The 25,662-nt window shown below is 28.3% G+C and overlaps 6 protein-coding genes across 6 annotated transcripts; 3 read left to right on the plus strand and 3 right to left on the minus strand.

Annotated features, from left to right (window-relative positions):
- Positions 1-565: 565 nt before the first annotated feature.
- LOC103570452 (major facilitator superfamily domain-containing protein 10) lies at positions 566-5,456 on the minus strand. The gene is made up of 7 exons (XM_008548199.2): positions 4,759-5,456; positions 3,768-4,030; positions 3,406-3,691; positions 1,231-1,451; positions 1,082-1,172; positions 869-1,006; positions 566-657 (listed from the first exon to the last, which is right to left on the minus strand). The coding sequence occupies exons 1-7, from the start codon at positions 5,039-5,041 to the stop codon at positions 566-568; spliced, it is 1,374 nt and encodes a 457-aa protein (XP_008546421.1). The 5' UTR covers positions 5,042-5,456.
- A 339-nt stretch (positions 5,457-5,795) lies between these two features.
- LOC103570445 (STAM-binding protein-like) lies at positions 5,796-10,501 on the plus strand. Its single transcript, XM_008548192.3, has 7 exons — positions 5,796-6,144; positions 6,212-6,310; positions 6,647-6,868; positions 6,931-7,228; positions 9,822-9,934; positions 10,051-10,150; positions 10,373-10,501. Exons 1-7 carry the CDS (start codon positions 6,038-6,040, stop codon positions 10,436-10,438), a joined length of 1,005 nt encoding a protein of 334 aa, XP_008546414.1. The 5' UTR covers positions 5,796-6,037; the 3' UTR covers positions 10,439-10,501.
- On the minus strand, positions 7,734-9,168 carry LOC128667682 (uncharacterized). Its single transcript, XM_053738841.1, has 5 exons — positions 9,121-9,168; positions 8,930-9,020; positions 8,236-8,321; positions 8,039-8,165; positions 7,734-7,964 (listed from the first exon to the last, which is right to left on the minus strand). The coding sequence occupies exons 1-5, from the start codon at positions 9,166-9,168 to the stop codon at positions 7,888-7,890; spliced, it is 429 nt and encodes a 142-aa protein (XP_053594816.1). The 3' UTR covers positions 7,734-7,887.
- A 105-nt stretch (positions 10,502-10,606) lies between the features above and the next one.
- On the minus strand, positions 10,607-14,639 carry LOC103570443 (mitochondrial carnitine/acylcarnitine carrier protein). The gene is made up of 6 exons (XM_008548191.3): positions 14,559-14,639; positions 13,620-13,921; positions 13,443-13,551; positions 13,071-13,385; positions 11,055-11,228; positions 10,607-10,986 (listed from the first exon to the last, which is right to left on the minus strand). Exons 2-6 carry the CDS (start codon positions 13,713-13,715, stop codon positions 10,802-10,804), a joined length of 879 nt encoding a protein of 292 aa, XP_008546413.1. The 5' UTR covers positions 13,716-13,921; positions 14,559-14,639; the 3' UTR covers positions 10,607-10,801.
- On the plus strand, positions 14,471-17,652 carry LOC103570442 (hydroxysteroid dehydrogenase-like protein 2). The gene is made up of 6 exons (XM_008548190.3): positions 14,471-14,829; positions 14,949-15,112; positions 15,730-16,149; positions 16,356-16,553; positions 16,632-16,835; positions 17,289-17,652. The coding sequence occupies exons 1-6, from the start codon at positions 14,813-14,815 to the stop codon at positions 17,528-17,530; spliced, it is 1,245 nt and encodes a 414-aa protein (XP_008546412.1). The 5' UTR covers positions 14,471-14,812; the 3' UTR covers positions 17,531-17,652.
- A 2,491-nt stretch (positions 17,653-20,143) lies between these two features.
- On the plus strand, positions 20,144-25,350 carry LOC103570451 (uncharacterized). Its single transcript, XM_053738412.1, has 5 exons — positions 20,144-20,227; positions 20,793-21,072; positions 21,850-22,232; positions 24,674-25,009; positions 25,078-25,350. The coding sequence occupies exons 1-5, from the start codon at positions 20,167-20,169 to the stop codon at positions 25,155-25,157; spliced, it is 1,140 nt and encodes a 379-aa protein (XP_053594387.1). The 5' UTR covers positions 20,144-20,166; the 3' UTR covers positions 25,158-25,350.
- The last annotated feature ends 312 nt before the right edge of the window (positions 25,351-25,662 follow it).

The raw sequence follows: 25,662 nt of genomic DNA on the forward strand, positions 1-25,662 counted from the left end.
TTTGGATCAATCCATCAAGAACATAAAACGTTATCCAAAAAAAAAACATTTTTGAAAAAATTTTATTTTTGGAATATCTCTGAACAAGGCCTACCGATCAAGCTCAATTTTTTTCTAGCTTTTAGATATTGACAAGCCGCGTCGAATGACACCTTGACGATCCAAATCGGTTCATTCGTTCAAAAATTACAGATATTTACATACATACATACATACATACATATATACATACATACATACATACACCCGGACATCATTTTGAATTTAGTCAGAATAGCTTTCTAGAACCTCAAAACGTCAAGATCTCTTAGAAATTCGATTTTCGAAAATCGGACCGAAACCAATAACTTCCCGAATTTTTGAAAATTTGAAATTTTCTTAGCGGGAAGTTAAAAAACGAAAACGATTTTCCGAAAATTACCAACTAGATTACACTCTCCAATCCCCGCTCCCAGTTTTATAAATTAAGTTCAATAATTTTATTAAAAATATATTTATAATATACATATAAATATAAATATAAAAAATATATATAAGAATATTAATCTTATAAATTTTTATTTTATTACAGAGCTACTTTGTTGACTATCAATGGCGGGAGAATAAGAACAAAGGAACCAATCAAATAAGTCGGTGTACTGCCGATACTCCAGAATGCTAAAAAAAAATAAAAATTAATCATGAAAATTCTTCTGCTCATTAAGACCACAAATGATTATTTTAACATTTCCTATACATTAAAATACTATTTTAATTAATTCTCAGCCGATAAAAAGTTATTCGTACCGACTTCTGTTTTACCCTAAATCGGTAAAAAGTGAAAAAAATTTCTAACTATCTATTGATTAAAAAAAATTAATTCAATTACCTAATGATGCAATTATTGGTCCACAACTACGAGCTAATGCCCCCAGAGAACGAAAGATACCAGTTATTGTTCCTTTTTGATTTTCTGGTCCTATTTTTGATACCATGGTCATCATACACGTCACAGCCATTGAAGTTGCTGGATATAAATTAAAAAATTTAAAAACTTGGATCATTAATTAATGATAATAATAATTTTAAAAAATAAACTAACAAACTGAAAAAAGAATTATGCCGACATAGAGTGTAACAATACTGGAGGCTATGCCAATAATAACAAATCCGGGTATCACTAGCCAAAGGCCCTAGAAAAAAAAATGTAATTAATTAAATCAGTCAAGTGCCGATAAGATAATTACTTACAAATTTACTGTAAAATTGTGTTTTATCGGCAGGTATTCGTCGTACATATGAGCCCTGAATTACCGCCATTATAATTCCCATTACAAAGAACATGTATCCTTGTTGCATACTCGAGAATCCAAATTTATGGTGAGTTAAAAATGTTATTGTAAATTCTAGTCCACTGTAGGTAAATAAATATAAGAAATGACTGTACCCAAGTGTTCGTAAGTTATTTAATTCTAAAAAATAAAATTTTTAAAAGATTATGAATTTTTTTTTTCGACGAGGGCCCTGATTAAGAAAAATTATTTGAAATGATTCAAAACAATTTGAATCAACTAATATATAAATTAAGGTATCTCTTTTGAAACGAACATTATTTTTTTTAGCGGATACACAAAAATTTTGTTATTTATGTTGAAAAAAAAAATTCCATGAAAATTTCGGCTCTTAATTTTAATTTTAAGTACTCCCTCTCGAGCATAAAGTTTTCCTAATATTTAAAAAGCATGTAAATCGAATAACTTATTTTTTTTTAATTACTATAACTGAGCCCGATTTTAAGCTATCGTATTGAAGCCAGTATTTATTTGCAGACTATTTGTTGCTTTTTAGAAGTGTATAAAACGGCATTGCTCTAACTCGATCCATGTCGATTGTATCAGCTCTGAAGTCAATTTTTCACTTTTTTCATTTATTTTTGATAATAGTGAAGAAAAGGCTCATCTTACAAAACATATGTATACACGGTAAAAAATATTGTGTTAAAATCAACACAATCTGTGTGTTAGAAACGGTCCACACAATATTTGTGTTATTTTTCAACACAGACTATTTGCTCTCTAAAAATGAATCAGTGAAATTCACTTCAAATTAGTGAATATTCACTGGAAAACAGCTATAAGTATATACCACTGGTTGAATTAGTGGTATACTTATAGCTGTAGAAATAGTGACTATCCACTGGTTCGCGAAAATTTCACTAATTCATTTTTAGAGAGTGTGTTAAAATTTCAACACTTTTTTTGTGTTGATTTTAAAGTAACACTTAATAAATGTTGATAATATCGATTATTATCCTATTAACTATTTCCATTCAAAGTTGTAAAAATTCTTAACTAAGAATGTGTGTGTGCATGTGTGCGGGCGAGTGTGCGCACCCATGTGCATGTGTGTGTGTGTGTGTGTTTGCGAGCGAATGCGCGGGTAAGTGTGCGCACGTTTGCGGGTAAATGTGCGTATGTGCGCGAGAGTGTGTGTAAACACGTGGGGGTAAGGGTGCCCATGTGCCTGTATATTTGTGCGGGTAAGTGTGCGCATGTGTACATGTGTGCGCGAGTGTGATGGTAACTTTTTGCATAAAATTCTCTCCGTGTAAGTAACACTTTTAAAGTGTTAAAGAGTAAATCGATTAAAAATTTTAAAGTAACACAAAGAATTGCGTTGATTTGACATAAAATAATCAACACAAAAATTTTAACACGGACCGTTTTTAACACAGATACACAATATTTTTTATTGTGTAGTACCAATCTTTTTGGAAATTTTACCCTCTACAAAATTGCTCATGGCACTTATATTGCTAAAGTGCACTGTTTATGAGATACATGCATTTTAACATTTTACAGTAAAAAAAATTGTAAGCTTACTATAATACTCTTTTTTACTATAAAATCCTAAAATGCATGTATCTCATAAACAGTCCACTTTAGCAATATAAGTGTCATGAGTAATTTTGTAGAGGGTAAAATTTCCAAAAAGATTGGTACTATACATATTTTTCGTAAGATGAGCCGTTTCTTCACTATTATCAAAAGTTCGTTTCAAAAGAAGTACCCTAATATAGATATACACTTTGCATGAATTAAATCATTTTTCTTAATTAGGCGGGGGGGGGGGGGGGGGCTGTTTTTCTATTCATTAAAAATTAATATATTTTTAGTAACATTTAAAGCAAAAATTTCATTTAGTTTCGGAAAAAAATATCAAAAAGAAAAAAAATTTTTGAAAAATTATAAAAAAAACAGTTACAAATAATGGATTAACACCAAATAAAAAAAAATAAAGTTTTGAATAAATTTTCAAATAGAGACTCGCTCTCTCCTACAGTTATTTTTTTTTTATCAAAATTTAAAACTTGGACATAAGAAAAAAAAAAATTGATATTAATGAAATTAAAAAAAAAAAAATTACCGTGTGGTGTAAGACCAGTTACACCATTAAATTGAAACAAATCCAGTGGATTAATATAAATAAATGCGCCGGAAATTCCTCGAGCTAAAGATTTAGCCCGTCTTTTAACCGACAGCGTTTCTTCGAAGGAGTAAATAAAATAAACCAAGTCGACAATTGACAATAAAAATGCAAAGAGCGCCGGATAAAAGTACCAGTATCCTGACCCGCTGTTTATTCTTGTGAAAGTAACCCCGACGATCGGTCCCAAGATGAATCCTATCGAGAAGGCTATTCCGACGAGTGCCTAAAAATCCAGCAATCAGTTAATCAGTTAACCAAATATTCAAATTATTATTTTTGAAAGGTGGCCAGTGTATTACCATGGACTTGCCCCGTGTCTTGGGCGTCGTCACATCGGTAATTATCGCCATCGCTAGACTGACATTCCCTTTGCTGATACCACCGACAAATCGCGCCAGCACGAAAATCAAAAAATTATTTGAAACTGCCCACAGCAAGTAAGACAATGATATTCCAGTCAGACAAATAATCATCATACGCTTTCTTCCGTAGACATCTGACAGTGCGCCGACAATTGGCATTGACAGAAACTGCATAAACGAGAACATGGAACCCAAAAAACCTGGAATTCAAAATTTTAATGATTTTAACTTAAACTCATTATCTTGTTTCTCATTACAGTAAAATTATTTATTTTCATTTTTTCTCATCCTTCTTTTATTCCCTAGATCAAAAAATTTTCTCATAACTTCAAAATTTCAGAATTTTTTCGTGCTGCGATAATACAAAGTTTTAAATTTTTGTTCCATAAATTTTATTACTCCTCTTTGCGGAACAAAAATTTTAAATGAAAATACATTTTTTCTTTAAGAATTTTCTCAGCCCGCGAAATTCAACAATTTTTAATTTCGTGCCTAAAGTTTCAAAAAAATGTTACTCGTTCTTTTTCATAAATTTTACTATCCCCCATTCCAGAACAAGTAATTTGAAGAAAAAATAAATTTTTTCCTCAAAAATTTCTCGGCCCGCGAAATTCAAAAATTTCAAATTTCATCTCAGGAGTTTCAAAAAAATTTATTTCGTTTCTTTCATAAATTACCTGCACTTCATTGCCGAACAACTGACGGTTAGTATAACTAAATTTTTTTCTAAAAAATTTCTCAAACCACGAAATTCAAAAATTTCAAATTTCGTGCCTAAAGTTTCAAAAAAATTTTATTCGTTATTTTTCATAAATTTTATTATCCTCCTTGTCAGAACAAGTAATTCAAAAAATTTTTTTCAAACTCGTACCGGGACGTTAACAGCGGAAACTACAAATTATCTTGCGGAAGAAAAAAATATATTTACCGCCAAATAAAACGCTGCTGAATTTATCAGGCGCTTTTAAAATTTCTTGGATGCCCTTGACACTGCCCATGAGCCAAGAATAGAGTCCTTGTTTATCAGTTTCCTTGTAGTAGTCCATCAGAGCCGGCATTAAAGGCAAAATCATCGTGAATGCCAATAAATCGATTATCAGCGAGAAGAAAACAATCATCACCGTTTTATTATCATTTTTTTTAACATTTTCACCATCATCACCACCCACTTCATCATCTATTAATTTTTCCGTTTTAATATTTCGCTCCATTCTTTATTTTCTCGCTGTAGCTAATTTATTTTATTTTATCACCGAGTTACTGGACGATAATGATTACACGCACATTTTTTTTATTTTAAATGTTTAAACAATTGTCAGATAAGAGAATGACTTAATTAAATCAAGATTATGTTTACATAAAATTTAAATTTAAAAATTCCGCCTTTTTTTATTTACAAAAAGTTAAAATAATTAACCAACTTAATAAACATTTTAAATAATTATTTTTATTATTTATCTTTAAGAACCAGCTCATCTTCGGTCTGAGGTCCGAGGGAAAGTTAAAAATGTGAAGCAATTTTACCCGTTAGCTGAAGTGAAAGGAATAATCATTTTTTTTTCTTTATTTTTCTGTCATCTTTTCCTGGTATTGTTGTTATTATTTTTTTTTTTTATGCAACAGCTGATTGAGTGAGTAACGTATGTAGGAAATGATGATGTGATAAAAATTCTGAGAACAAATAATATATATTTTTAATTTATCTGCTGGTGGCAACTTCCCAACGGGAATTTCAGTTAATTTTTTTTGCAGAAAAATTTTTTAAAAATTTTAGGGCAAAATAAAAATTCATATGAAATATGTTTGAAAATTAAACCATCAGTTTTACATAAAAAAAAGTCCAGAAACTTGGTTTATAATTTAAAATTTTAAATAAACATTTTTTTTAATTTTCTCGCCATAACTTAAAAATTCAAAATGGCCAGCGCCTGCGCGCTGTATGAATAAATGTAACCCAATATTATTTTATAACAACAACTATTGTTATATATTTTATATATTTACGAAAGTAATAAGATATATGTAAACATTAAATATGTTTATTGTATAAAGTGTATATATTTTAATAACTAATATTTAAATTTCTGATTCAATTGGAAATTTCAAATATTGTTTTTTTATAATGAATGATAATTCCTGACATGTAAATTTATAGTAATTAATTTTTTTATATTTATTTATAATACATATATATACGTAAACAAATAATGGAGACAATGGGAAAACATTTAATGGGAGATCCTGAAGCCAGGATTAAATATATTGCAGAAAGAGCTGCCACTGTTGAAGTCAAATTTGCCGTACCTCCACTTAAGTAATTATTGTTGTTTATTTTTATTAATCATTAACTATTATAAATTAATTAATTTATTTATTTATAGATACTATCGTTCAGGTGTCGAAATGATAAGGATGGCAAATACATATAGAGTTGAAGGCGATTTAGAGGCCGCTTATTTTTTGTACCACAAATTTTTAACGTAAGTCAATTTTTTTATTTTTTTAAATGTCATTAATTTATAAATTTATACAAATACAAAGACTATAAAGATATTTAGTGATTTACGACTTTAAAGAATTTTTTTTTTTTTTTTTTTTTTGTAATACTGTGGGCAGGATTTTAATTCACGACCGCGCACGTTAAAGGAAGTTTAGTTTTTGACTTAAAAAAGTTTTTTTCTAGGCCGGTTTTAATAAACGAGGGCTTATTTTAATGAAAATTAATTTTTCTTTACGTAGGAAGCGATACAAAGTCGGCTACAAATTATTTATTCTGAATAAAAAAACGAATAATTTTTTTTTTTTTTTTTTTTCAGAATTTTTTTAGAAAAAATAAACAAACATCCGCAATATAATACAATAAAAGCTAAAGATAAAGCAGACAATCAAAAATTACTTCGTGAAACTCTGCCGGTCGTTGAGCAATTGAAGGCTCAGTTGAAAGCTAAATTTAAATTAGAAGCAATAAAATATATTGAAGAAGAAAAAGAGCGGGTGAAAAATGATAAAGAGAAACCCGCAGAGTTTGAAAAAAAATGGTAACTATTTTATTAATTAATTAGTGGGTAATTTATTTATGAGTAATTTAATTTTTTTACAGTACTGTGCAATTACCAGATGACTTGAACAAGCTGTCTGAAGACAAGAAAGGTCTGAGAGATATTATTGTCCCGACAAAAATAATCAGAGAATTTTTAACGCTGGCTTATGTCAATACTGTTAGCAATAAAGAGACTTGCGGCATTTTGGCTGGAAAATTACAATTAAATAGGCTAACTATCACGCACTTGTTGATCCCGAAGCAAAGTGGATCCTCTGACTCCTGTCTGACGCACAATGAAGAAGAAATTTTTGACTATCAAGACCAACATGATCTAATTACTCTCGGATGGATTCACGTGAGTATTTCTATTTGTAATTTTCTGAGCCAAGTATTGGCTTGGGCTCAAAAGTAATGAGGACTTTTTTTTAAAGAGAATTTAATTATCTACAAAATTGTCCGAGTACGTTTTTACCGTAACTCTAATCCTTTATCCAGAATTTAAATCCGAAGGTTAAAAAATTAATCATCTAATTTTAGTTGGTTTCTATACAAAAGTAATTACTTAAAATTAAAATTTTCGCTCAACTGTGAAGAATTCGACAAAACTATTCATTATAGTGATGAGTCATCACTAATTTTGTAGAGAATTAAATTCTGCACAAAAAAGATCCTTATGACTCAGTACCTAAACTCAGTAATTACCGAGATATTGATCGCGATAGTAAAATAATTACTCCGTATTTAAATTTTTTGAAGAAGATGATGAATCATATTTTTATTTACATAACATCCATTTGTCTATTGCACAATTTATTGTCAATAATAATGACAACTGATAACAAAATCCAGGTTAATATGAATAAAAATTAATTATCCTTTAATTTGCCCATTATTTTTTTTGTCACATTTTTTTAAATTTTAAATTACAATTCTTTATACATTTTTCTCATCATCGAAAGATCTGACCAAGTTTTTAATTCACTTAGGCCTAGGTCCCAATAATTATTTAGTAAATTATGTGAACTTGTTGTTGGTCTTGAAACAGATAAGGAGGTTTGCCGCAACTTCGCAATTGTTTGCTCCTTTTTCGGCTGCAATTAAGTATAAATAATTAAAAAAATGAATACCATTAGTAATAAAGTAATTAAGCAAGAACTAAATTAACCTTGAGAGGCACAATCGCTGATAACTCCGTAAACTTTGTCGCCAATGTCTTTTGAATACTTGTAATCATCAACGAAATTGTCAACGGCTTCTCTAAGTTTGTCCATTTGAACTCTGTTATCTTTCACCTAAAAATTATTAATTATAATTAATTAATAATTTATCTTATTTAATTAGTTGGTTATTTAGTTTACTCACAAAACCGGCGTTTTCGAATACGCAGCCAACGAAACAACGGATTTCGTCATTGTCCAAATTGCCTTGCATCATATGGCCCATGTTTTCTGTTAAATAATTTTTTTTTTTTTTGGTACAAAAATTAAAATTAAAATTGTAATTAAGTTGAGGTATTATGAATTAGTCTTTAAAGTATAAAAGAAAATTTTTTTCTTATTTTTTTCATCAGAATTTATAAGGTTTCAAATCTCGTATTTGAAAGGCCGAATACGATTTTCATGTCAATAGAATTTTGGACTTAGAAAATTTTTTTTTCGGATACGGGGTTGGAATAAAAATTAAAATAGTATTGCATGTTGTTAATTACTTCTTGAAGTATAAAAAAAAAACTAACCATCATTTTTTTTTTTTACAAGAATTCATAAAATTTTAAGTCAAGTCTTAGAGAAGCCGAAGCTTATTTTAATTTCAGTAAAATTTTTGACTTGAAAAAAAATTTTTTTTTAATGTAGGGCTTAAATAAAAATAAAAACTGAATTAAATATTGTTAATTAGTATATGAAGTATATAAAAAAAAATTTTAATAATTTTTTTTATTAGAATTAATTAGATTTCTACGAGTTTTTTTGTTACGATATCGACTGGTGTCGATACCGTATCAATTTTTTATTTAATAAAATAGATATTCATATACTTAAATGTATATTTTATATACCTTCAGATATTTTGTCCATACATTTAGGTGCGTTTGCTTCAAATGGTTTCCTAAATGGACATTCCCGTTTCTGTACCGACTTAGCTTCCGCCTTATTTTTTAAATTAAAAACAAAATGTTTTATTTATTTTTACCAAATTTAAAAGATAATTAACTAATTAATTAATTGATTAATTAGTAGATTAACTTACGGATATAAAAACGACCAGCAAAACACCCAAGATAATTATTGACTTCATATTAAAATTTTTTTTTTTTTCACTCAATTAAAAAAAAACAAAGTAAAAATTTATTTGTTGTACTGTGACATGAATTAGCGTTCTCTTGTATTTATATCGCAAAAATTTGATGTAAAATAAAAAAAAACATAAATTATAGCCGATATTTATGATGACGTATGCAAGAGGAAGTGCATTCATTCCAATCTCAACAATGGTTGACTATTAGTTTAATTATATCATTACATATACTTATTTATTTTTATTTATTGCACTGTCATGAGTCAAAAAATTTTTAATAATTTTCCATGATTTAACTTTTTTATTTTATACCATTTATTCGTCACTAAATTATAGAGTTTTACCAAAAACGATCGGATGTTTTTTGTAGAGAATTTTATAAGCTACAAAACATTTCATGTACGATTTTATGATAACTTCGATATTTTGGCAGGAATTAAAATTTAAACATGAAAAAATTTTAAATTAAATTTATTTTTTTTTCTCTTGAAATCAAAATTGTGGTGAAAATATTGAGTTTACATGAAAAATTATTAATACCTTGTTTGTAGAAAATTCGATTTGCTAAAAAAAAGTTCTTATCACTTTTGACCAAAAATCAAAATTCAAAGAGTTATTTTATTGGAAATAAATATATCTATAAATTATTTCAGACTCATCCAACTCAGACGGCATTCCTATCAAGTGTTGATCTTCATACTCATTGTGCTTATCAATTAATGATGTCCGAAGCAATTGCTATTGTCTGCGCACCTAAATATGACGAGTGAGTCTAAAAAATTACCAGTAAAAATGAATAATTTCATAAAAAAATATTTGTATCAAGAATTTTAATCCAGATCCAAATCTAGACTTACTAATTATTAAATTAATTATTTTCAGAACCGGGTACTTTATGTTAACAGAGCACGGATTAAATTTTATCGCGCGATGCCGCGAGTCCGGGTTTCACCCGCATCCAAATGAAAAAACTCTTTACACGGTAATTATTTTATAATTTACTTATAAACTTAATCCCCGTCCATTATACCCCAACCATTTTCTTACTTTCGGTCTGTTTCCAAATCTTTTCCCGGATTAAAATATTTTTTCTGTTCACAAAAAACCCAAACCTCAAATAATCCGATTCAAATTTTCCCGCTTTAATTAAAAATCTTTTAATTTCAAATAAATAATAACAAATAATAAAATTATTTATTTACAGCATGCGCAGCATTGCAAATTTGAATCAACAGCAGAAATAGAAGTTATAGATTTACGCGCTAAATAATTTATTTATTTATTTATTTATTAGAATTAATTTTATTAAATCCAAAGCTTTAAAAATATTTTTTTTTCATTCCACTAGTAGATAAATATATATATATATATATATATATATATATATATATATATATATATATATATATATATATATATTTGAAATAATAAGACATCACAGCTTAAAAAATGCCTTGAAATTTATTTTATTACAATGTATTTAAAAATACGAGTTAATAAAAGAAATTTTTTATAAAATTTTTCATAGAAAATATAAACCAATTAATATAATTTATATACAATTTATATTTATATATTTATATTCTTATATTTGTAAGAAAAGCAAAAAATATGAGGTAGATAGAGGAAGAGGTTACAAATTTGGTGCAGCAAAATTTAGAATTTTAATTGCGAGCTCAAAGCCTAGAAAGCAGGCGGCGTTGGCGGGAAATGCGCGGAGCATTACGGGAGTTATGCCTTTATAGAGCCCGCGGATTCCTTCGGAGGCGATCAGTTGTCTGAAGACATCGCCGACGCCTTTGTACATTCCTTCAGGTGCTGAAAATTAATTTTATTTATTAATTTATTGAGTGGGCAGAAAAGGGGAGTGCTAGTGATTAAATTACCCGTTTGCAGGCGACTTTTTATGACATCCGGAGGCATCCCAACGATCCAGTTGACGATACCGGCGCATCCGCCGGCGAAAATTGTGGACAGAAGTGAGAGTTTCTTGTCTTCTTTGGCTAGTAATCGTTGAATTAGGTCGTAGGTCATGAAATACATTCCGCTTGCAGGTACATCTAGAATTTGTTAAATTTCTTTAAGATTCTTTGTCTTAGATGATGGTAAAAATTTTTCTCGGACAAATATTTTAGAAATTTTAAATAAAAATAAAAAAACTGAAGCTCTCAGATAATAATCAGAATTATCTCCAAGACCTTAGCGATTTAGGAAATTAAAATAATATTTTTTAAAGACTTTAGGAGTACTAGAAATGATAAAAATTTTTTGAAGACTGTAAATGTTCTACACACAGAGAAAAGAATGGGAATTTTTCCAATTTTGCTGAGAGGAAATTCATTTGTTGACATAAAAAGTTTTCCTCTGTCACCATAGGAAATTTTACTAAAAAAAATGGGAATATAACGATATTTTATAGAAATTTTACCCACATATAAGGATGTCTTCTATATTACCATTAGAAAAATTTCCATGGAGACATAGAAAAATTCCTCTGTTAACATTCCTGAAATTCCTATATCGAGACGGGTATTTTTACTATGTCAGCATAGAAGTTTTTCCTATGTTACTAAAGTAATTTCTTCTATATAGACGGAGGAATTTTTCCTAGGTTGGCAAAGAAAAAATTCCTCTGTTAATATAGGAAATATTTCACGTTGACGGAATAAAACGAACTATGTTGACATAGGAAAAGTTTTTATGTGAACATAGAAAAAATTGCTATGTTGCATAGGAAAAGTTCACAAGAATCTAAAACCAACAAAATACCAAATATTTTAGTCATTATTATTATTTAGGCCTTAAAGCAATAAAATAGAGACGTGTGAGGTTTTAAGGTAAACGAAAATAAACTTTCAAAGCTTTCGAAAAAATTTTGTAATTTAATTTGATTTTTTTTTGTAGCACCTACCAATGAACAAATGTTTTTATAACTTCAATTAATATAAACATGTACGTAAAAGTCAATTATATCGTGTTTGCGACAGTGTCTAATCATGAATTCGATTAATTAATTACGTAAAAAAACCATTGGTTTACAAATATTCCATTTTTACATATATGGGAATTTCTACTTTGTTACCATAGGAATAATTTCTTTGTTAACATATAAAATTTTCCCATGTTGACATTAAAGGATTTCCTACGTTATTAAAGGAATTTCATTCATGTTAACACATGAATTTTTGAAATGTCTACGTAGGAATTATTCCTATATTACATAGTTAATTTTCCAATGTTGGTATAAAAAAATTTTCATTGTTGACATAGAAATAATTCGTATGTAACAATGTAAAATTTTCTATGTGACATAGTTACAATTCATATATTGACATAGTAAAACTTACAACGACAACAAAGGAATTTGCCTTAAGCAAAATTTGAAAAATTCCTATTTTTTTCTCCCCATGTAGAGAAATAAGAATGATTTTCTCGAACGATGTTAGAGATCTTACATGATAATAAGAATAATTTATAAGATAAAAAATTCTAGGAAATTGAAATATTTAAAAAAGAATTCGAAAGCTCCTAAATGATGATTTTAATTTTTCTAGGATCTCAGAACTTTCAAGGAATTATAATTTTTTAAAGACCTCAGGAATCCTAGATTATAATTAAACTTTTTTTAAGATTAGAAATTCTAGGAAATTATAATAATTTTTTTTAAAGGTCTTAGAGGACCTACATGATGGCAAAAAATTTTTAAGACATATTCTAGAAAATATTTTTAAAAAAATTTGCAAAGACCCACAAGGTCCTAAATAAATAAAAATAACAATTCTTAAAATCCAACTAATCAAAAATCCAACAATTTTTGATCGAAAAGCACTCTCTAATGCTTCGCATTATGAGTCGACTAAAAAATTTCTCTAAGACCTCTAGGGTCATCAATTATAACCAACCTCTCAACAAAGTAGCAGCAGTCCCTTTGTAAATACTCCTGATCCCACCCTCTCTGTACAGCTGCTTGATACAGTCAACCGGACCATTATATTTAACACTGTCTTTGCCATGCTGGATTTGGAGCAGACATTTAATCCGTTCCCCAGGCGCCATTATAGCCGTCGTGCAGACTCCACTGAAGGCTCCTGCGTTGAACAGCTGGATCGCAGTTAGCTGCTGGTCCTTGGAAGTTTGCTGCAGCCGCTTCCCCAGACCAAATCCCAGGAAACTTATTGCGAAAATTGGCGCGACTCCACACAACGGCGCTCCCATTCCTTAAATAATTATTTTATTAACAATTTAATTCATCAATTGATTAATTAATTAATTACCTTTATAAAATCCCCTGAAGCCTTCATTGATCCAAATTTTCTTGGTACAGTCCCAGGTCCCGGTGTACAAAGGGACTCCGTTTGCTCCCGTAGCCGTCTGGAGTCGGACCTGATTTTTTTAAATTTAATTAATTTAGTAAAACTAATAAATTAATTAATTTTAATAAATGAACGTACCTTAATTGTATCCAAAGGATGACCAGTTATTACTGTAAAAATTCCTCCAACTCCTCCACTCAAAAAATATTTTATTGGACTCACATTTTCAGCCATTTTTTAAATTACTAGTAATTACTTTTACTTTACTTATTATTTTTTTTTTTTTTTTATGTAATTTATAATAAAATATAAAAATATATATCGAAATATACTTATTTAGTTAATAATACTTTGGACGTCACTTTAATTGTTTGATAAAAAATAATTTACGTGATTGTACTGTTTTTTATTTTTGTATTTCTACCAACTTAACCTATAAACTTTTTAAATACTTTTTATGGTAACTGAATAATTATAGTTATGATAAATTTTTTTTGTGTACTGTCATTTTATATAATAATACTGAGCGTTTGTTTAATATATTTATAAGAAAATGTTAATTAATTGCGTTAATTAATTTTTTTTTATTAAAAATTCAATTTTTTTTTTTTCGCGCGGAAATTTAAATTTATAAAAATTTTATTTATGAGTGTAGATTTATGGATTTAGCTGACAATTGTAAAATTTTTTAAATTTCAGAGTAAACGAACAAAATTTGAATAGAAAAAATTTTAAAACGCGTATTTAGATAAATGAAAATTCGGTACGCGCATTTTTTTAAATTTCATTATTTCAATTAATTAATTTATTTATTTATTTCAAATTTATAAACTGTCTCATGTCTGCTACATTCACACTCATAAATTAATTTACTAATTAATTGTCGAATTTTAAAAAGTCATAATTACAAATTTAAATTTTCGCGGTAAAAATTCAAATCGATAAAAACGCACTATATGTTACCGGCACTTATTTTGAACTATTTATCATAAAAAAAATATTTGATAACCTCAATTAATTATTAGATTAACAATAAATAATTATTTTAATTATTTGTAACAAACAAAAAATACAAACCCGCGTTTTTAATTTTAAACTGAAACGTTTTTAGGTCAATGTTCAAAGTTCATTTGACATAAAATGAAGTAAAAAAAAAATTTCTGTACACGACTGTACGTATTATATACTGAAAGAATTAAAAAAAAAAACAGTTCAAGTGACAATAGTTTGTTTACGACCTTTGGAACAAGTAACAAGTAATAATTACTCTGATTGTTTTAATTAATCTGAAAATTAAATTTTCCTCAAATTTAAAATTTTATATTTTTAAAATGATTTCTAATACAGGGTAAGTATTTTTTTTTATTTCCTCAGCTATATGTCATTGACCTTAGACTCTAAGTATAATTATGAACTATAAATAATTATATTTTAATATGTAATAAGTGATTAAAATAATTAATTCAGTAAATTAGCTGGGCGGACTTTATTTATTACCGGAGCTTCTAGAGGAATTGGAAAGAGTATTGCATTAAAGGCAGCTAAAGATGGTGCTAATATTGTTATTTGTGCAAAAACTGCTGAACCACATCCTAAATTATCTGGTACTATTTATACTGCTGCTAAAGAAGGTAATTATTAATTAATTAATTAACTAGTCTCTAAATTTTTATGATACTGAAGTCAGCTGACGTCTAATAATTTTTGGATTTTTTTAAAAACGATTAATTAAAAAAAAAAAAAAAATTAAAAAAAATTGCACTTGTAGTTTTTTCAATTTCCTACATGTACATATTTTTTTTTGTTATTAGTTTGTTTAAAAAATAAATCCAGAAATTTTTAATTGTCTGGTAATTTCAGAATCGTAAATTTTTAAATAAATCAAATGATCGATATTTTATTTTAATTTAAATTACGGACAACCTATTGGAATTATGACTAAAATGTATAGAGACAATTTTATAGAAAATTTAATTGACTACAAAAAAGTATTGGTTAATTTTTTTATGTAACTCTAATAGTTTAAGAATAATTACAATTTTAGTTAATGTGTTTTTTTAGTGGTCAAAATGAACTGATTAACATTTTTGGAGTATAAATTAAATACCTATTAAACTATTGAAGATAGCGTAAAAGTAATAAGAAATAAATTTGTAGAGAATTAAATTCCCTACAAAAAAGGTCTGATTAACTTTTCACTTAAACTCAATAGCTTAGCCAGAATTTTAATCTTAGTAAATATTGGTAGTTGAAGAAGCTGGAGGTAAGGCTCTTCCTTGCATGGTCGACGTCCGTGACGAAGCTCAAGTCGTCGCTGCCGTAAATGAGGCCGTTAACAAGTTTGGGGGCATCGACATCGTGGTCAACAATGCGAGTGCTATATCATTGACCCCAACTCTGGATACTGATATGAAAAGATACGATTTGATGAACAACATCAACACACGCGGAACTTTTCTCGTTTCAAAAACCTGCATACCGTTTTTAAAAAAAAGTCCAAATCCTCACATACTAAACCTAAGCCCCCCTCTGAGTATGAAGCCCAAGTGGTTCCAAAGTAATTTAGCTTACACTCTGTCCAAGTACGGGATGTCCATGTGCGCAATGGGAATGGCCGAGGAATTTAAGAAAGATGGCATCGCCGTCAACGCACTTTGGCCTAAAACCGGTAATTAAAATTTTTTTCACTACTTGAGGCTTCTAGAGTCGTCTGGTACCTCTGATTAACCCACTAATCACAAAAAAAATTTTTTTCTATGATAGATTGCCGCTGGGCTCACGTTGGCGGCGCGAGCCGAAGGCTAGCGCTGCCAACGGGTAGCAGCACCATCTGTTAGGTCCCTTAGTAACTATTTTTTTGTTTTTATGGACTAGCTATTCATACGGCAGCCATTGAAATGTTGACGAGAGGAGAAGGGTTTAATGTAAGCCGTAAAGCCGACATTATTGCCGATGCGGCTTACGTTATTTTTTGTAGGGACAGTAAGTCGATTACTGGAAGGTTTATTGTTGATGAACAAATATTGAAAGAAGAAGGAATTACTGATTTTACTCCTTACGCTTGTAATCCAGGTCCGATTTATTTTTTATTATTAATTATTTTAAATTAAAATTCTTTTTTTTCATCAATTGGCTAAATTAAATTTTCAGAATTCAAAGACAAATTGATGCTAGATTTCTTCTTGGATGAAGAAGATTTCCAAGGCTCGAATCACATTGTTTTTGATCCGACAAAAAAACCTAAAGCTAATGAAAATTCAAAAGATTTAAATGTTATTTTCACTGCTATCAGAGCTAATTTGACTGCCGATCTCGTTAAAAAGACAACTGCAATTTATCAATTTAATATAACAGGTAATTATTATTTTAAGCTCTGGTAAATAGTTTTAGTTTAGAGTTCGGAAAATTTTTTATCAAGAAATGAAGGTTGGATTCTTGTGCTTGACGCGATTCCGCGTTGAATGAGTACCCACACTCCTATAAAACGATCAAATGATAAATTCATTGATTCAATCATCAATTAGTCGCTACCGAACACGTTTTTCTGTGTTATTGTTGTGCTAAAATTTTTTTAGAGTAAAGTACTTATAATATTCTTCAAGTTGATAAAATTACGCTTAAAATGAGTACCAACTACGATAGGTTATGATCAGAAGGTCATAAATTGATTTAATCATGAATTAAATTAATCATATTTTTAGTGTATTGAAATATAGTGATGTGGGTACTTAAACTAGAGGAAATTGACCCAGAAATTCATCAGTGAAACTAATTTTTTTATTAAACTCTATTACTATATTGTTTCAGGTGATAATCCTGCAACATGGTTCCTAGACTTGAAAACTGGTAACGGAGCGTTAGAAAAAGGCAAGCCGTCTCATCCAGCTGACGCAGTGTTGACAATGGAAGCCAACAACTTCTTTGACATGTTCTCTGGCAAACTAAAACCCGCAAGCGCATTCATGATGGGCAAATTAAAGATCGATGGTAATTTACAAGTCGCCATGAAACTGGAGAAATTAATGACCAGTCTAAAATCTAAGTTATAAATTATTTAAAAATATATATATTTATATTAAAGCAATATATATTTTGTAAAAGGGTTTAAAAAATTTTTAATAATCAAATTTTTTTACATTGTTATCAATAAAAATATATTTAATAAAGTTAATCAACTTATTAATTAATTTACATGGCCCATTTTACCCTATAGGTTGCAGGTCAAAAATTTCCTTTTTGAGACAGGTTATTTTAATTTGAGTACTTCAAGGACACAAATACTGAGTTTGCGCAAAAATATAATTTTAAATTTGAATTTTTTAGGCGGAGATAGAGTGGAAGCAAAAGAATTTAACGACTTAATGGAAAGTTAATTTAAATGAGTTTATACAGGATATAAACTAACACCTGTATAGTAATTATAAACGTATGGATGTCTGATGCGAAAAGCATTCATCATATATATGAGCAAATCGAGACTTTGACGCTTGCGTCCAAGAAAGTTCATTTTTATCAGGACTTCGTTTATTCGCGCTTCATTCCTCTTCCAATCAACATCTCTGTTGATAGAAGTCCTGATTTTTTTTAATTTTTCAAATTAAAAAAAAAAAATTTCGGTTCTTCAACCGTGTGTGAAATTTTAAGTGAAATTTTTTTTGTTCTATCTTACTTTCGGAAATTACTTAAAGTAAGTACTTATTTAAATTTGTGAAATTTTATAACTTTAGAGAAGATTTTTTTCAAAAATTGAAAACAAAAAAATCTAAATTTTTAATTTTTTAGTATTTTCCATGTAAACCATAAACTATCAAGAGGAGGGAAAAAAGTCAAAGGACCTCATTTGTAGAAAACTAAATTTGCTGTAAATTTATTTCTGTAAAATTTGATCATATCTCTGATAGTTTATCCAGAATTTCAATTTAAAGATGAAAAAAAAAACTCTTATCAACATGAAATTTCACTACACGGAGAAAAAAATGGGAATTTTTCCAATTTTGCTTAGGGGGAATTCCTTTGTTAGCATTGTAAGTTTTACTATGTCAACATGTGAATTGTGACTATGTCGACATTGCAAAAATTCCTTTAATAACGTAGAAAATCCCTCAATGTCAACATGGGAAAATTTTTTATGTTAACATAGAAATTATTTCTATGTCAACAAAGTAAAAATTCCCATACATGTGAAAATTAAATATTTGTAAAATTATGTTTTTTTTTTATTAATTAATTGAATTGATGATTATATAGTGTCGGAAACACGATGTAATTGGCTTTTACGTACATGTTGATATTAATTGAATTTATAAAAACATTTGTTCATTGGTAGGTGCTACAAAAAAATTTTAATTAAATTACACAAAATTTTTTCGAAAACTTTGAAAGTATTTTCGTTTACCTTAAAACCTTTACCTAAATAATAATAATGACTCAAATATTTGGTATTTTCTTGGTTTTAGTTTCTTGTGGACTTTTCCTATGCAGCATAGTTATTTTTATTCCGCCAATGTGAAATATTTCCTAAGTTAACAGAGGAATTTTTTCTTTGCTAACCTAGGAAAAATTCCTTCGTTAATATAGAAGAAATTACTTTGGTAACATAGGAAAAACTTCTATGCTGACATAGTAAAAATACCCGTCTCGATATAAGAATTTCAGGAATGTTAACAGAGGAATTTTTCTATGTCTCCATGGAAATTTTTCTAATGGTAATATAGAAGACATCCCTATAATATGTGGGTCAAATTTCTATAAAATATCGTTATATTCCCATTTTTTTCTAGTAAAATTTTCTATGGTGACAGAGGAAAACTTGTTATGTCAACAACGGAATTTATTCTAAGCAAAATTGGAAAAATTTTCATTCTTTTCTCTCCGTGTACTATTGATATTTAGCGCTTTAAATCAAAATTCTTGCGAAATTATCAGAGATCCGGGAAAAAAGTACTGAGACAATTTTATTCTCTATTAAATTTTCCAGTAAAAAGGTGTCTATGACTTTTTACCTAAACTCATTACTTTACCCGTAATTACAATTAAAAGTATAAATATTTAATTACACCAAAAATTGATCCTGTCGAAATTTTTCAACATTAAAATTAAAATTTCGGTGAAACTATCAAAGATACGGGAAAATTATACATGTGCAATCTTGTAGCTAAATAAATTTTCTATAAAAAAGTCCCTTATTACTTTCTTCCTTGTACTATAATTTAATGAGTTAGTAATTCTTCAAAGCAAAAAATGTGAAACGAAAATTTCGCGCTTTTTTTTCAGAAAATTAAAAAATGAAAACGATAAATCTTTAAAAGGTGAATTAATAATAGAGACACTAGTATATGACGAAGGTGATATGGATAAAGATAGTGATGATGATGCTTCAGAAAAAAATGAATTTATAATCAAAGAAGAACCAGGAGAATATTTTGATTTTCTTTCATTACAAATACTCTTGAATAGGGTAATAGATGCTAAGTATCAAACAATAGTCGCCTCCAACAAAAATAAATGGTTCAATATACTGGGAAGAAAGTCTCATTGGAATGCGAAAAGTCGACCTCATTGTCAACACTGTGAGTGTTTCCACCAGAACAATGACGAACACGAAATCAGACGTCGCCGTAGGATAAATCGTCGAAATCGACGGCGGGATAAATATTTTCAAGATGAAGAGGAAGAAATAGAAGAGATGGAAGGAGACATTCTTCTTGGTTCTCCAGTCGAACATCATAATTTATACAATTTCGATGGTAATTTCTTTTTTTTGCTGATAAAATCGAAAGTTTTCTGGTAGTTTTTGAAAATTTTTTTGAGTCAAACGAATACCATAGCTGTGTAGCTGATGAAATATCCCGTAACATGAGTACCCACATCAATATCTTTTGATCCAAAGGTTGTTGATTTATTTGCATGGGGGTAAAATGGGTTTTTTAATTTCTTTTATAATAAAATTTTTTTTTTTAATCAAATGACATAAAATTCTTTACAGTACATAAAACTCTAAGTAGAATGAATACCCACATCAAAATATTCTGATAATAAACTTTTTTGGAATTGATGAATTACATAATAATTAATAATTATAGTGTCTGTGCACTTGGTCGAAAAATATTGATGTGGGTACTCATTTTACTCGGCATGAGCTCATTTGTCTTGTGGTACCATCAATTGATGAGAAACAATTAATTTGTTATTAATCCTATTCATCATTAATCATAAAAATATTTTTTTTCAAAACATAGTGATGTGGGTACTCAAATTAGAGGAAATGAGCTCATAAATTTAACTATAGTGTTGATTTTTCTTTTATCATAGAAGATAGTGAAAGAGGAACGTCGGAATTAACGGACAGCCGTTTAGCTCAGAGAAATTATAACTTTGCTCATACTGTGGATATTTATGATGAAGAGGACGATACACTCCGTAACTTAGATTCGCCTATTGAACTACAGAGCAATGATAGTTTGCCAGATTTATCGGGTTTCGATGAATCAGAACAACCTTCATCTTCACAGCAAAAGCGCTCGCTTAATTATCCCGCCGAGTATCCGGAGTTATACCAAAGTGCCTACTTTACACCTAGCGCTGAAAATTTGTGAGTATTAATTAATTATATTATTTTATTAAATAAGCTCAATAAAAAAAAATTAATTGCTTTTTAAATTTGAAAATGAAAAAGCAATCAATGCAATTATTGGAAAATTGAAATACTAAAACTAGGTCATGCTATCTAGCTTCTGTATGTCCATTATTGAATTCGATTTTTAAATTAACGACAATTGTAAAAAAAAAATTCAATCATTTTTCTACTTGATTATTATACAAATTTTTATTAATTTAAATTGATAGTTTTTGAACATTTTTAAGCTTATTTCTGTTAGTTTGAGTAACCATGTCAATATTTTTTTGAAACAAAAAAAATTAATAATTAATTATTGTTATTATTATAAGCAAATTAATTTTTTTCATCAATTAATTTGTAGTACAAAATAGAGAAGGTCGTCCCGAATTAAATGAGTACCCACATTAATATGTTTAGGTCAAGTGCATATAATCAATTATTTAATTCATTAATTAATTAAATAAAAAATACATTATTAGACTATAATGTTGTAGGTACTCATTTTACGCAGAATTTTATGGCCTACAGAATTGTCATTTTATTTTAATTAAAAAAAAATTTTTACTTTAATAAAATATGAGAAAAACTATTTTACCCCCATAAAAGTTAATTAATAATTTTATAATCAGAATCTATTGATGTGGGTACTCATTTTACAGGAAATCACTCTAACTACATAGCTATTATAGTCACTTTGCTTATAAAAATTTTTTAGAACCACGATTTTTTAAATAAATTTACTATTTTCAGAAACATAATGTATGATGACAAAGATTACATAGCAGTGGATATAGAGGATGAATTAAAAGAGTACGATGACTTGGACGAGTGCGAGACGTCATTCAATGGAAATAAAAATTTTTCAAGTGACTCAAAGTCTGCAGAGGTGTCGGAGAAATATCACCGTGACCGAAGAAAGCGTAAGAGATACAGAAATGAAGACTACGATGAGATTCAAGTGCTGCCCGATGAAGAAGAAGAAGAACCCGAAGTGCCCGAAGTCTATTTAGATCCCAACGAAATTTCTCCCAGAGCTAAAAACGCAATCGTCATCACTGCCTGCTTTCTATTAGCCATGTCAGTTGGCGTCGTTGTTGCTACCCTCCGCATGGCGCCTATTATCGATGATCTGGGTAATTTTAATTTTAATCATTATAATTATTATTTAATTAATTAAATACAAGAGTCTTTTGTCTCGCGAATAAATTAACTCGTCACTTATTACTTTAACTTAATATTTTTTCGAATCTATCACAGCTACAACAAAATTATAAGAGTACAATTTTGTGGGAAATTCATTTCTCTATAAAAAAGGTCCTGAGAAACTTTTAGCTAAACCCAGAACTTTAAACCCTAGAATTTTTTTAAACCAGCCTCTACTTTTTTTTACCCAAAAAATTGAAAATTATAATTATTGATAATTAAAGATTGATATTCTGACTGAACTATTGAAGATGCGTAAAATTTGATAAGGAATAAATATGTTCCTTATAAAATTCTCTATACAAAATTTTTCTATCAAATTTTACATAAACCCAGTAGTTGTCGCGCTAGAATTGTCGTAAGTCAATCATGAGTTCCCATGAAATTGAAATTAAAAAAAAAATTTGAATTGATTATTTATTGATAATATTAATAATAATAAATATCACTATATATGAAATAACAAGTCATTGGTGGGAGTAAAGTTCAGGGAGGCGTCAGTTTCATTTTTCTGCCTTTTAAAATTAAAATTACTTTTGACTCTCCAGTCGCTCGCGAGATTTCAAACGCTCAGCTCGCGGTTTCGCGGAAAATTTTTTTTTCATTTTTTTTCCAGTCTAATTTAATTAATCATTAATCACTTAATTAGTTTTAAATTATCTCAATGTTCTTTACTTCAATTACTATCCAGTAACAAAAAAATTTTTTTCTCAACAAAAATTTTAAAAATTTTTTAAGTGATTTTTTTTTTAATTAAAAATGAAAAAATTAATTTTAATGAATTTTTAAAATAATTAATTACTAATTTTTAATTACTGACTGATTCAAGTATTGGAAATTTTCCATACGTTAAAGTTGGCTTGGGTCCAAACTTCCAAAAAATTTTTTTCAAATTTTATTTTTATATTTATATTTAATACAAACCTTATAATCAATAATTATTGTAATTAGTCAGGGTATAAATAAGTGTTAAGTAAAAAAAAAAGAAGAAAATTTTTTTTCGAGTAGAAAAAAAAATATTTATTAAAAAAAAAAAAAAAAAAAAAAAATTTCATTGATAATAAAAATTAAAAAAAGTGAAATTGAAATGTTTAAACGGCAATAATGATAATTATATAGGCGGTTGTGTATCAATTTAAAGACGTGAGTTTATGTTGCCGGAGAATAACGGGGGTGTGCTGGTCTACTTTTAGAATTTCGAGATTTAAACATACGTCAAACCCAATATAACACACGGGTTTTATGCTTTTAAAATCTTTATAACAACGCTATATCACTGTTTTATATGACGTTTGATATCTCAACTTGTTTTTTTAATTTTTACTTTATTTATTAGTATTTGCTTGTCATTACTTCGAGCTATTAATAAAACCATCTTTTTCAATCAATAAAATAAGTATCACTATTAAAATTCCCGGGAAATTTCCGCTAGTTTGAGTACCCACATGCCCATGTTTAGTTCACTTTAATAATTCCATGTAATTTTGTGTAAAACTCAAAAATACTATCCATCTATTCGCAAAGAATAATTTGAACAAACAAAACTTTTTTTTTTTTCAGTTTTTATTTTTGTCAAATTTAAAAAATTTAAATTAAAAAATGGAAAGAAACTATCCAATGACAACCAGATCAAAATCTGAAAGTGATCGTATTGTTTTTTATGACAATAAAAATTATTACAATGAAAGACTGCCGGATTTTCGAGACGAATTGATATCACAGGGCTTGTACCCGCCGAGTCCTCACTGTAATCGTGCGAGAAGATCCAATTCTGTTTGCACCCAATCTGATCGGCCTAAAAGATTCCGTACTAATGAAGCCGGTAATCGAAGACGTAATAGTATTCATGGTAGAATAAATCATGGTACTACTCCACTTGGTAATTTTTTTTTTTTATTTTCTTTTCACTAAAAAAAATTATGGTCAAAAAGGTTTGAACCGAAAAAAAAAATCTCACAGCTCTGTTTGTTATCTAATTTCCTCTAGTTTGAGTACCCACATCAATATGTTAAAAAAAAAAAATTTTAAGGCGTAAAAATAATTGCTGTCATTCCTCATATTAACAAATTAATATTTTTTACATTTATTGTTATGCCAATCTGTAGAGAGCGCCGAGACGTGTAGAATGAGTACCCACATAACTATTTTTAGAATTGATCAAAAATCGATTAATCAACATTAACGATTAAATCGATTAATGGTCACCTTTTCGTAACCTGGTGTTGTTGGTACTCATTTTACGCATAATTTCATCCTCTTTACAAATATGACATTTATTTTTGTATTTTCAAATTTTGCAAACCTTTTTTTGCATAATTATTATTATTTTTTATTTTTTTTATGATTAATCATCATTAATTCGGATCTACAGGCGATGGTAGGAGAGCAAGTGTTAAAAGAAAGGTATCTGCGAGACGTACGAACAGTATTAACCGTAAAAATTCCACTCGACAAACAAACAACAATAAAACCTATCACTATCACTCAGATGCTGAAAACGTTAATGATGATAATAAAATAAAAGTCGTCGAAAAATCATTAATGGAATTAGAGCAGGCGAGAAAACAAAGACAAATAATTATTATTATTTTGGGAATTTTTGTTATTTTAGTTGTCACGTCAGTGTTAATTGTCATTATTACACTTACCCGAAGGTCATTTCGAACCTCAATCGCTACTCCACGGTCTTCACACCATAATTATTCTAGTATGCATTAGACTCTTGTATTTATTTATTTTTTTATGTCCTTCAATTAATAAACTAATGTTTTTCAGTGAGAATACAAAATGAAGAACTCATTAATTCATTGCATCGTCATGCATCAACTATCACTAATTCTACAATCCCGCCATAATAATTTTTATTTTTAAAACGTAATTACGAGTAAAATGAGTACCCACATAACTCTATTTAGACTAGATACAAAATATGTCATTGTTATAGATATTTAATCTATGTAATGAGTAATTAATAAATTTTTGTAACATATCGATGTGGGTACTCAGTCTACAGGAAATTTTGTCAGGAATACAAAAATAATAATCATTATTCCGACATTTTTTTTTTTTTTTTTTTCTTTATAAAAATAAAAATTAAAAAATAGATATATATATTAGTTTGTTAGTTAAAAAGCATTTAAAGTGTGTAATTACTATAATAATTATAATTACTTAGTAATAAAATTTGTAAACTGAAGTTTAAAATTTTCAAAAAAAAAAAAACATAAGGCTGTAACTTAAAGCTGGATCATAGAAAACTTAAAGTGTCTATCAAAAATACCTCTCTGTCATAAAATTATGATATATTATAAAATTACAGTCGCAACAAAATACTTTCAAGTTTAAAAATATTTTTGTAAA

This window comes from Microplitis demolitor, chromosome 4, assembly GCF_026212275.2.
Source record: "Microplitis demolitor isolate Queensland-Clemson2020A chromosome 4, iyMicDemo2.1a, whole genome shotgun sequence".
NCBI lineage: Eukaryota > Metazoa > Arthropoda > Insecta > Hymenoptera > Braconidae > Microplitis > Microplitis demolitor.

Excerpts from the sequence above, each read along its gene's own strand:
- LOC103570452 (XM_008548199.2), bottom strand. The coding sequence starts at position 5,041 with ATGGAGCGAAATATTAAAACGGAAAAATTAATAGATGATGAAGTGGGT. Across the intron at positions 3,692-3,767 it reads AGACACGGGGCAAGTCCATG|GCACTCGTCGGAATAGCCTT; the intron begins GTAATACACTGG and ends CTGGATTTTTAG. Across the intron at positions 1,007-1,081 it reads CATAATTCTTTTTTCAGTTT|CAACTTCAATGGCTGTGACG; the intron begins GTTAGTTTATTT and ends ATTTATATCCAG.
- LOC103570445 (XM_008548192.3), top strand. The coding sequence starts at position 6,038 with ATGGAGACAATGGGAAAACATTTAATGGGAGATCCTGAAGCCAGGATT. Across the intron at positions 6,311-6,646 it reads TTGTACCACAAATTTTTAAC|AATTTTTTTAGAAAAAATAA; the intron begins GTAAGTCAATTT and ends TTTTTTTTTCAG. Across the intron at positions 10,151-10,372 it reads ATGAAAAAACTCTTTACACG|CATGCGCAGCATTGCAAATT; the intron begins GTAATTATTTTA and ends ATTTATTTACAG.
- LOC128667682 (XM_053738841.1), bottom strand. The coding sequence starts at position 9,168 with ATGAAGTCAATAATTATCTTGGGTGTTTTGCTGGTCGTTTTTATATCC. Across the intron at positions 8,322-8,929 it reads TATGGACAAAATATCTGAAG|AAAACATGGGCCATATGATG; the intron begins GTATATAAAATA and ends ATTATTTAACAG. Across the intron at positions 7,965-8,038 it reads CAGCGATTGTGCCTCTCAAG|CCGAAAAAGGAGCAAACAAT; the intron begins GTTAATTTAGTT and ends ACTTAATTGCAG.
- LOC103570443 (XM_008548191.3), bottom strand. The coding sequence starts at position 13,715 with ATGGCTGAAAATGTGAGTCCAATAAAATATTTTTTGAGTGGAGGAGTT. Across the intron at positions 13,552-13,619 it reads ATCCTTTGGATACAATTAAG|GTCCGACTCCAGACGGCTAC; the intron begins GTACGTTCATTT and ends TAAAAAAATCAG. Across the intron at positions 13,386-13,442 it reads CTTCAGGGGATTTTATAAAG|GAATGGGAGCGCCGTTGTGT; the intron begins GTAATTAATTAA and ends TAATTATTTAAG.
- LOC103570442 (XM_008548190.3), top strand. Across the intron at positions 16,150-16,355 it reads CGCACTTTGGCCTAAAACCG|CTATTCATACGGCAGCCATT; the intron begins GTAATTAAAATT and ends TTTATGGACTAG. Across the intron at positions 16,836-17,288 it reads TTATCAATTTAATATAACAG|GTGATAATCCTGCAACATGG; the intron begins GTAATTATTATT and ends ATATTGTTTCAG.
- LOC103570451 (XM_053738412.1), top strand. The coding sequence starts at position 20,167 with ATGGAAGGAGACATTCTTCTTGGTTCTCCAGTCGAACATCATAATTTA. Across the intron at positions 20,228-20,792 it reads TAATTTATACAATTTCGATG|AAGATAGTGAAAGAGGAACG; the intron begins GTAATTTCTTTT and ends CTTTTATCATAG. Across the intron at positions 22,233-24,673 it reads GCCTATTATCGATGATCTGG|GCGATGGTAGGAGAGCAAGT; the intron begins GTAATTTTAATT and ends TCGGATCTACAG.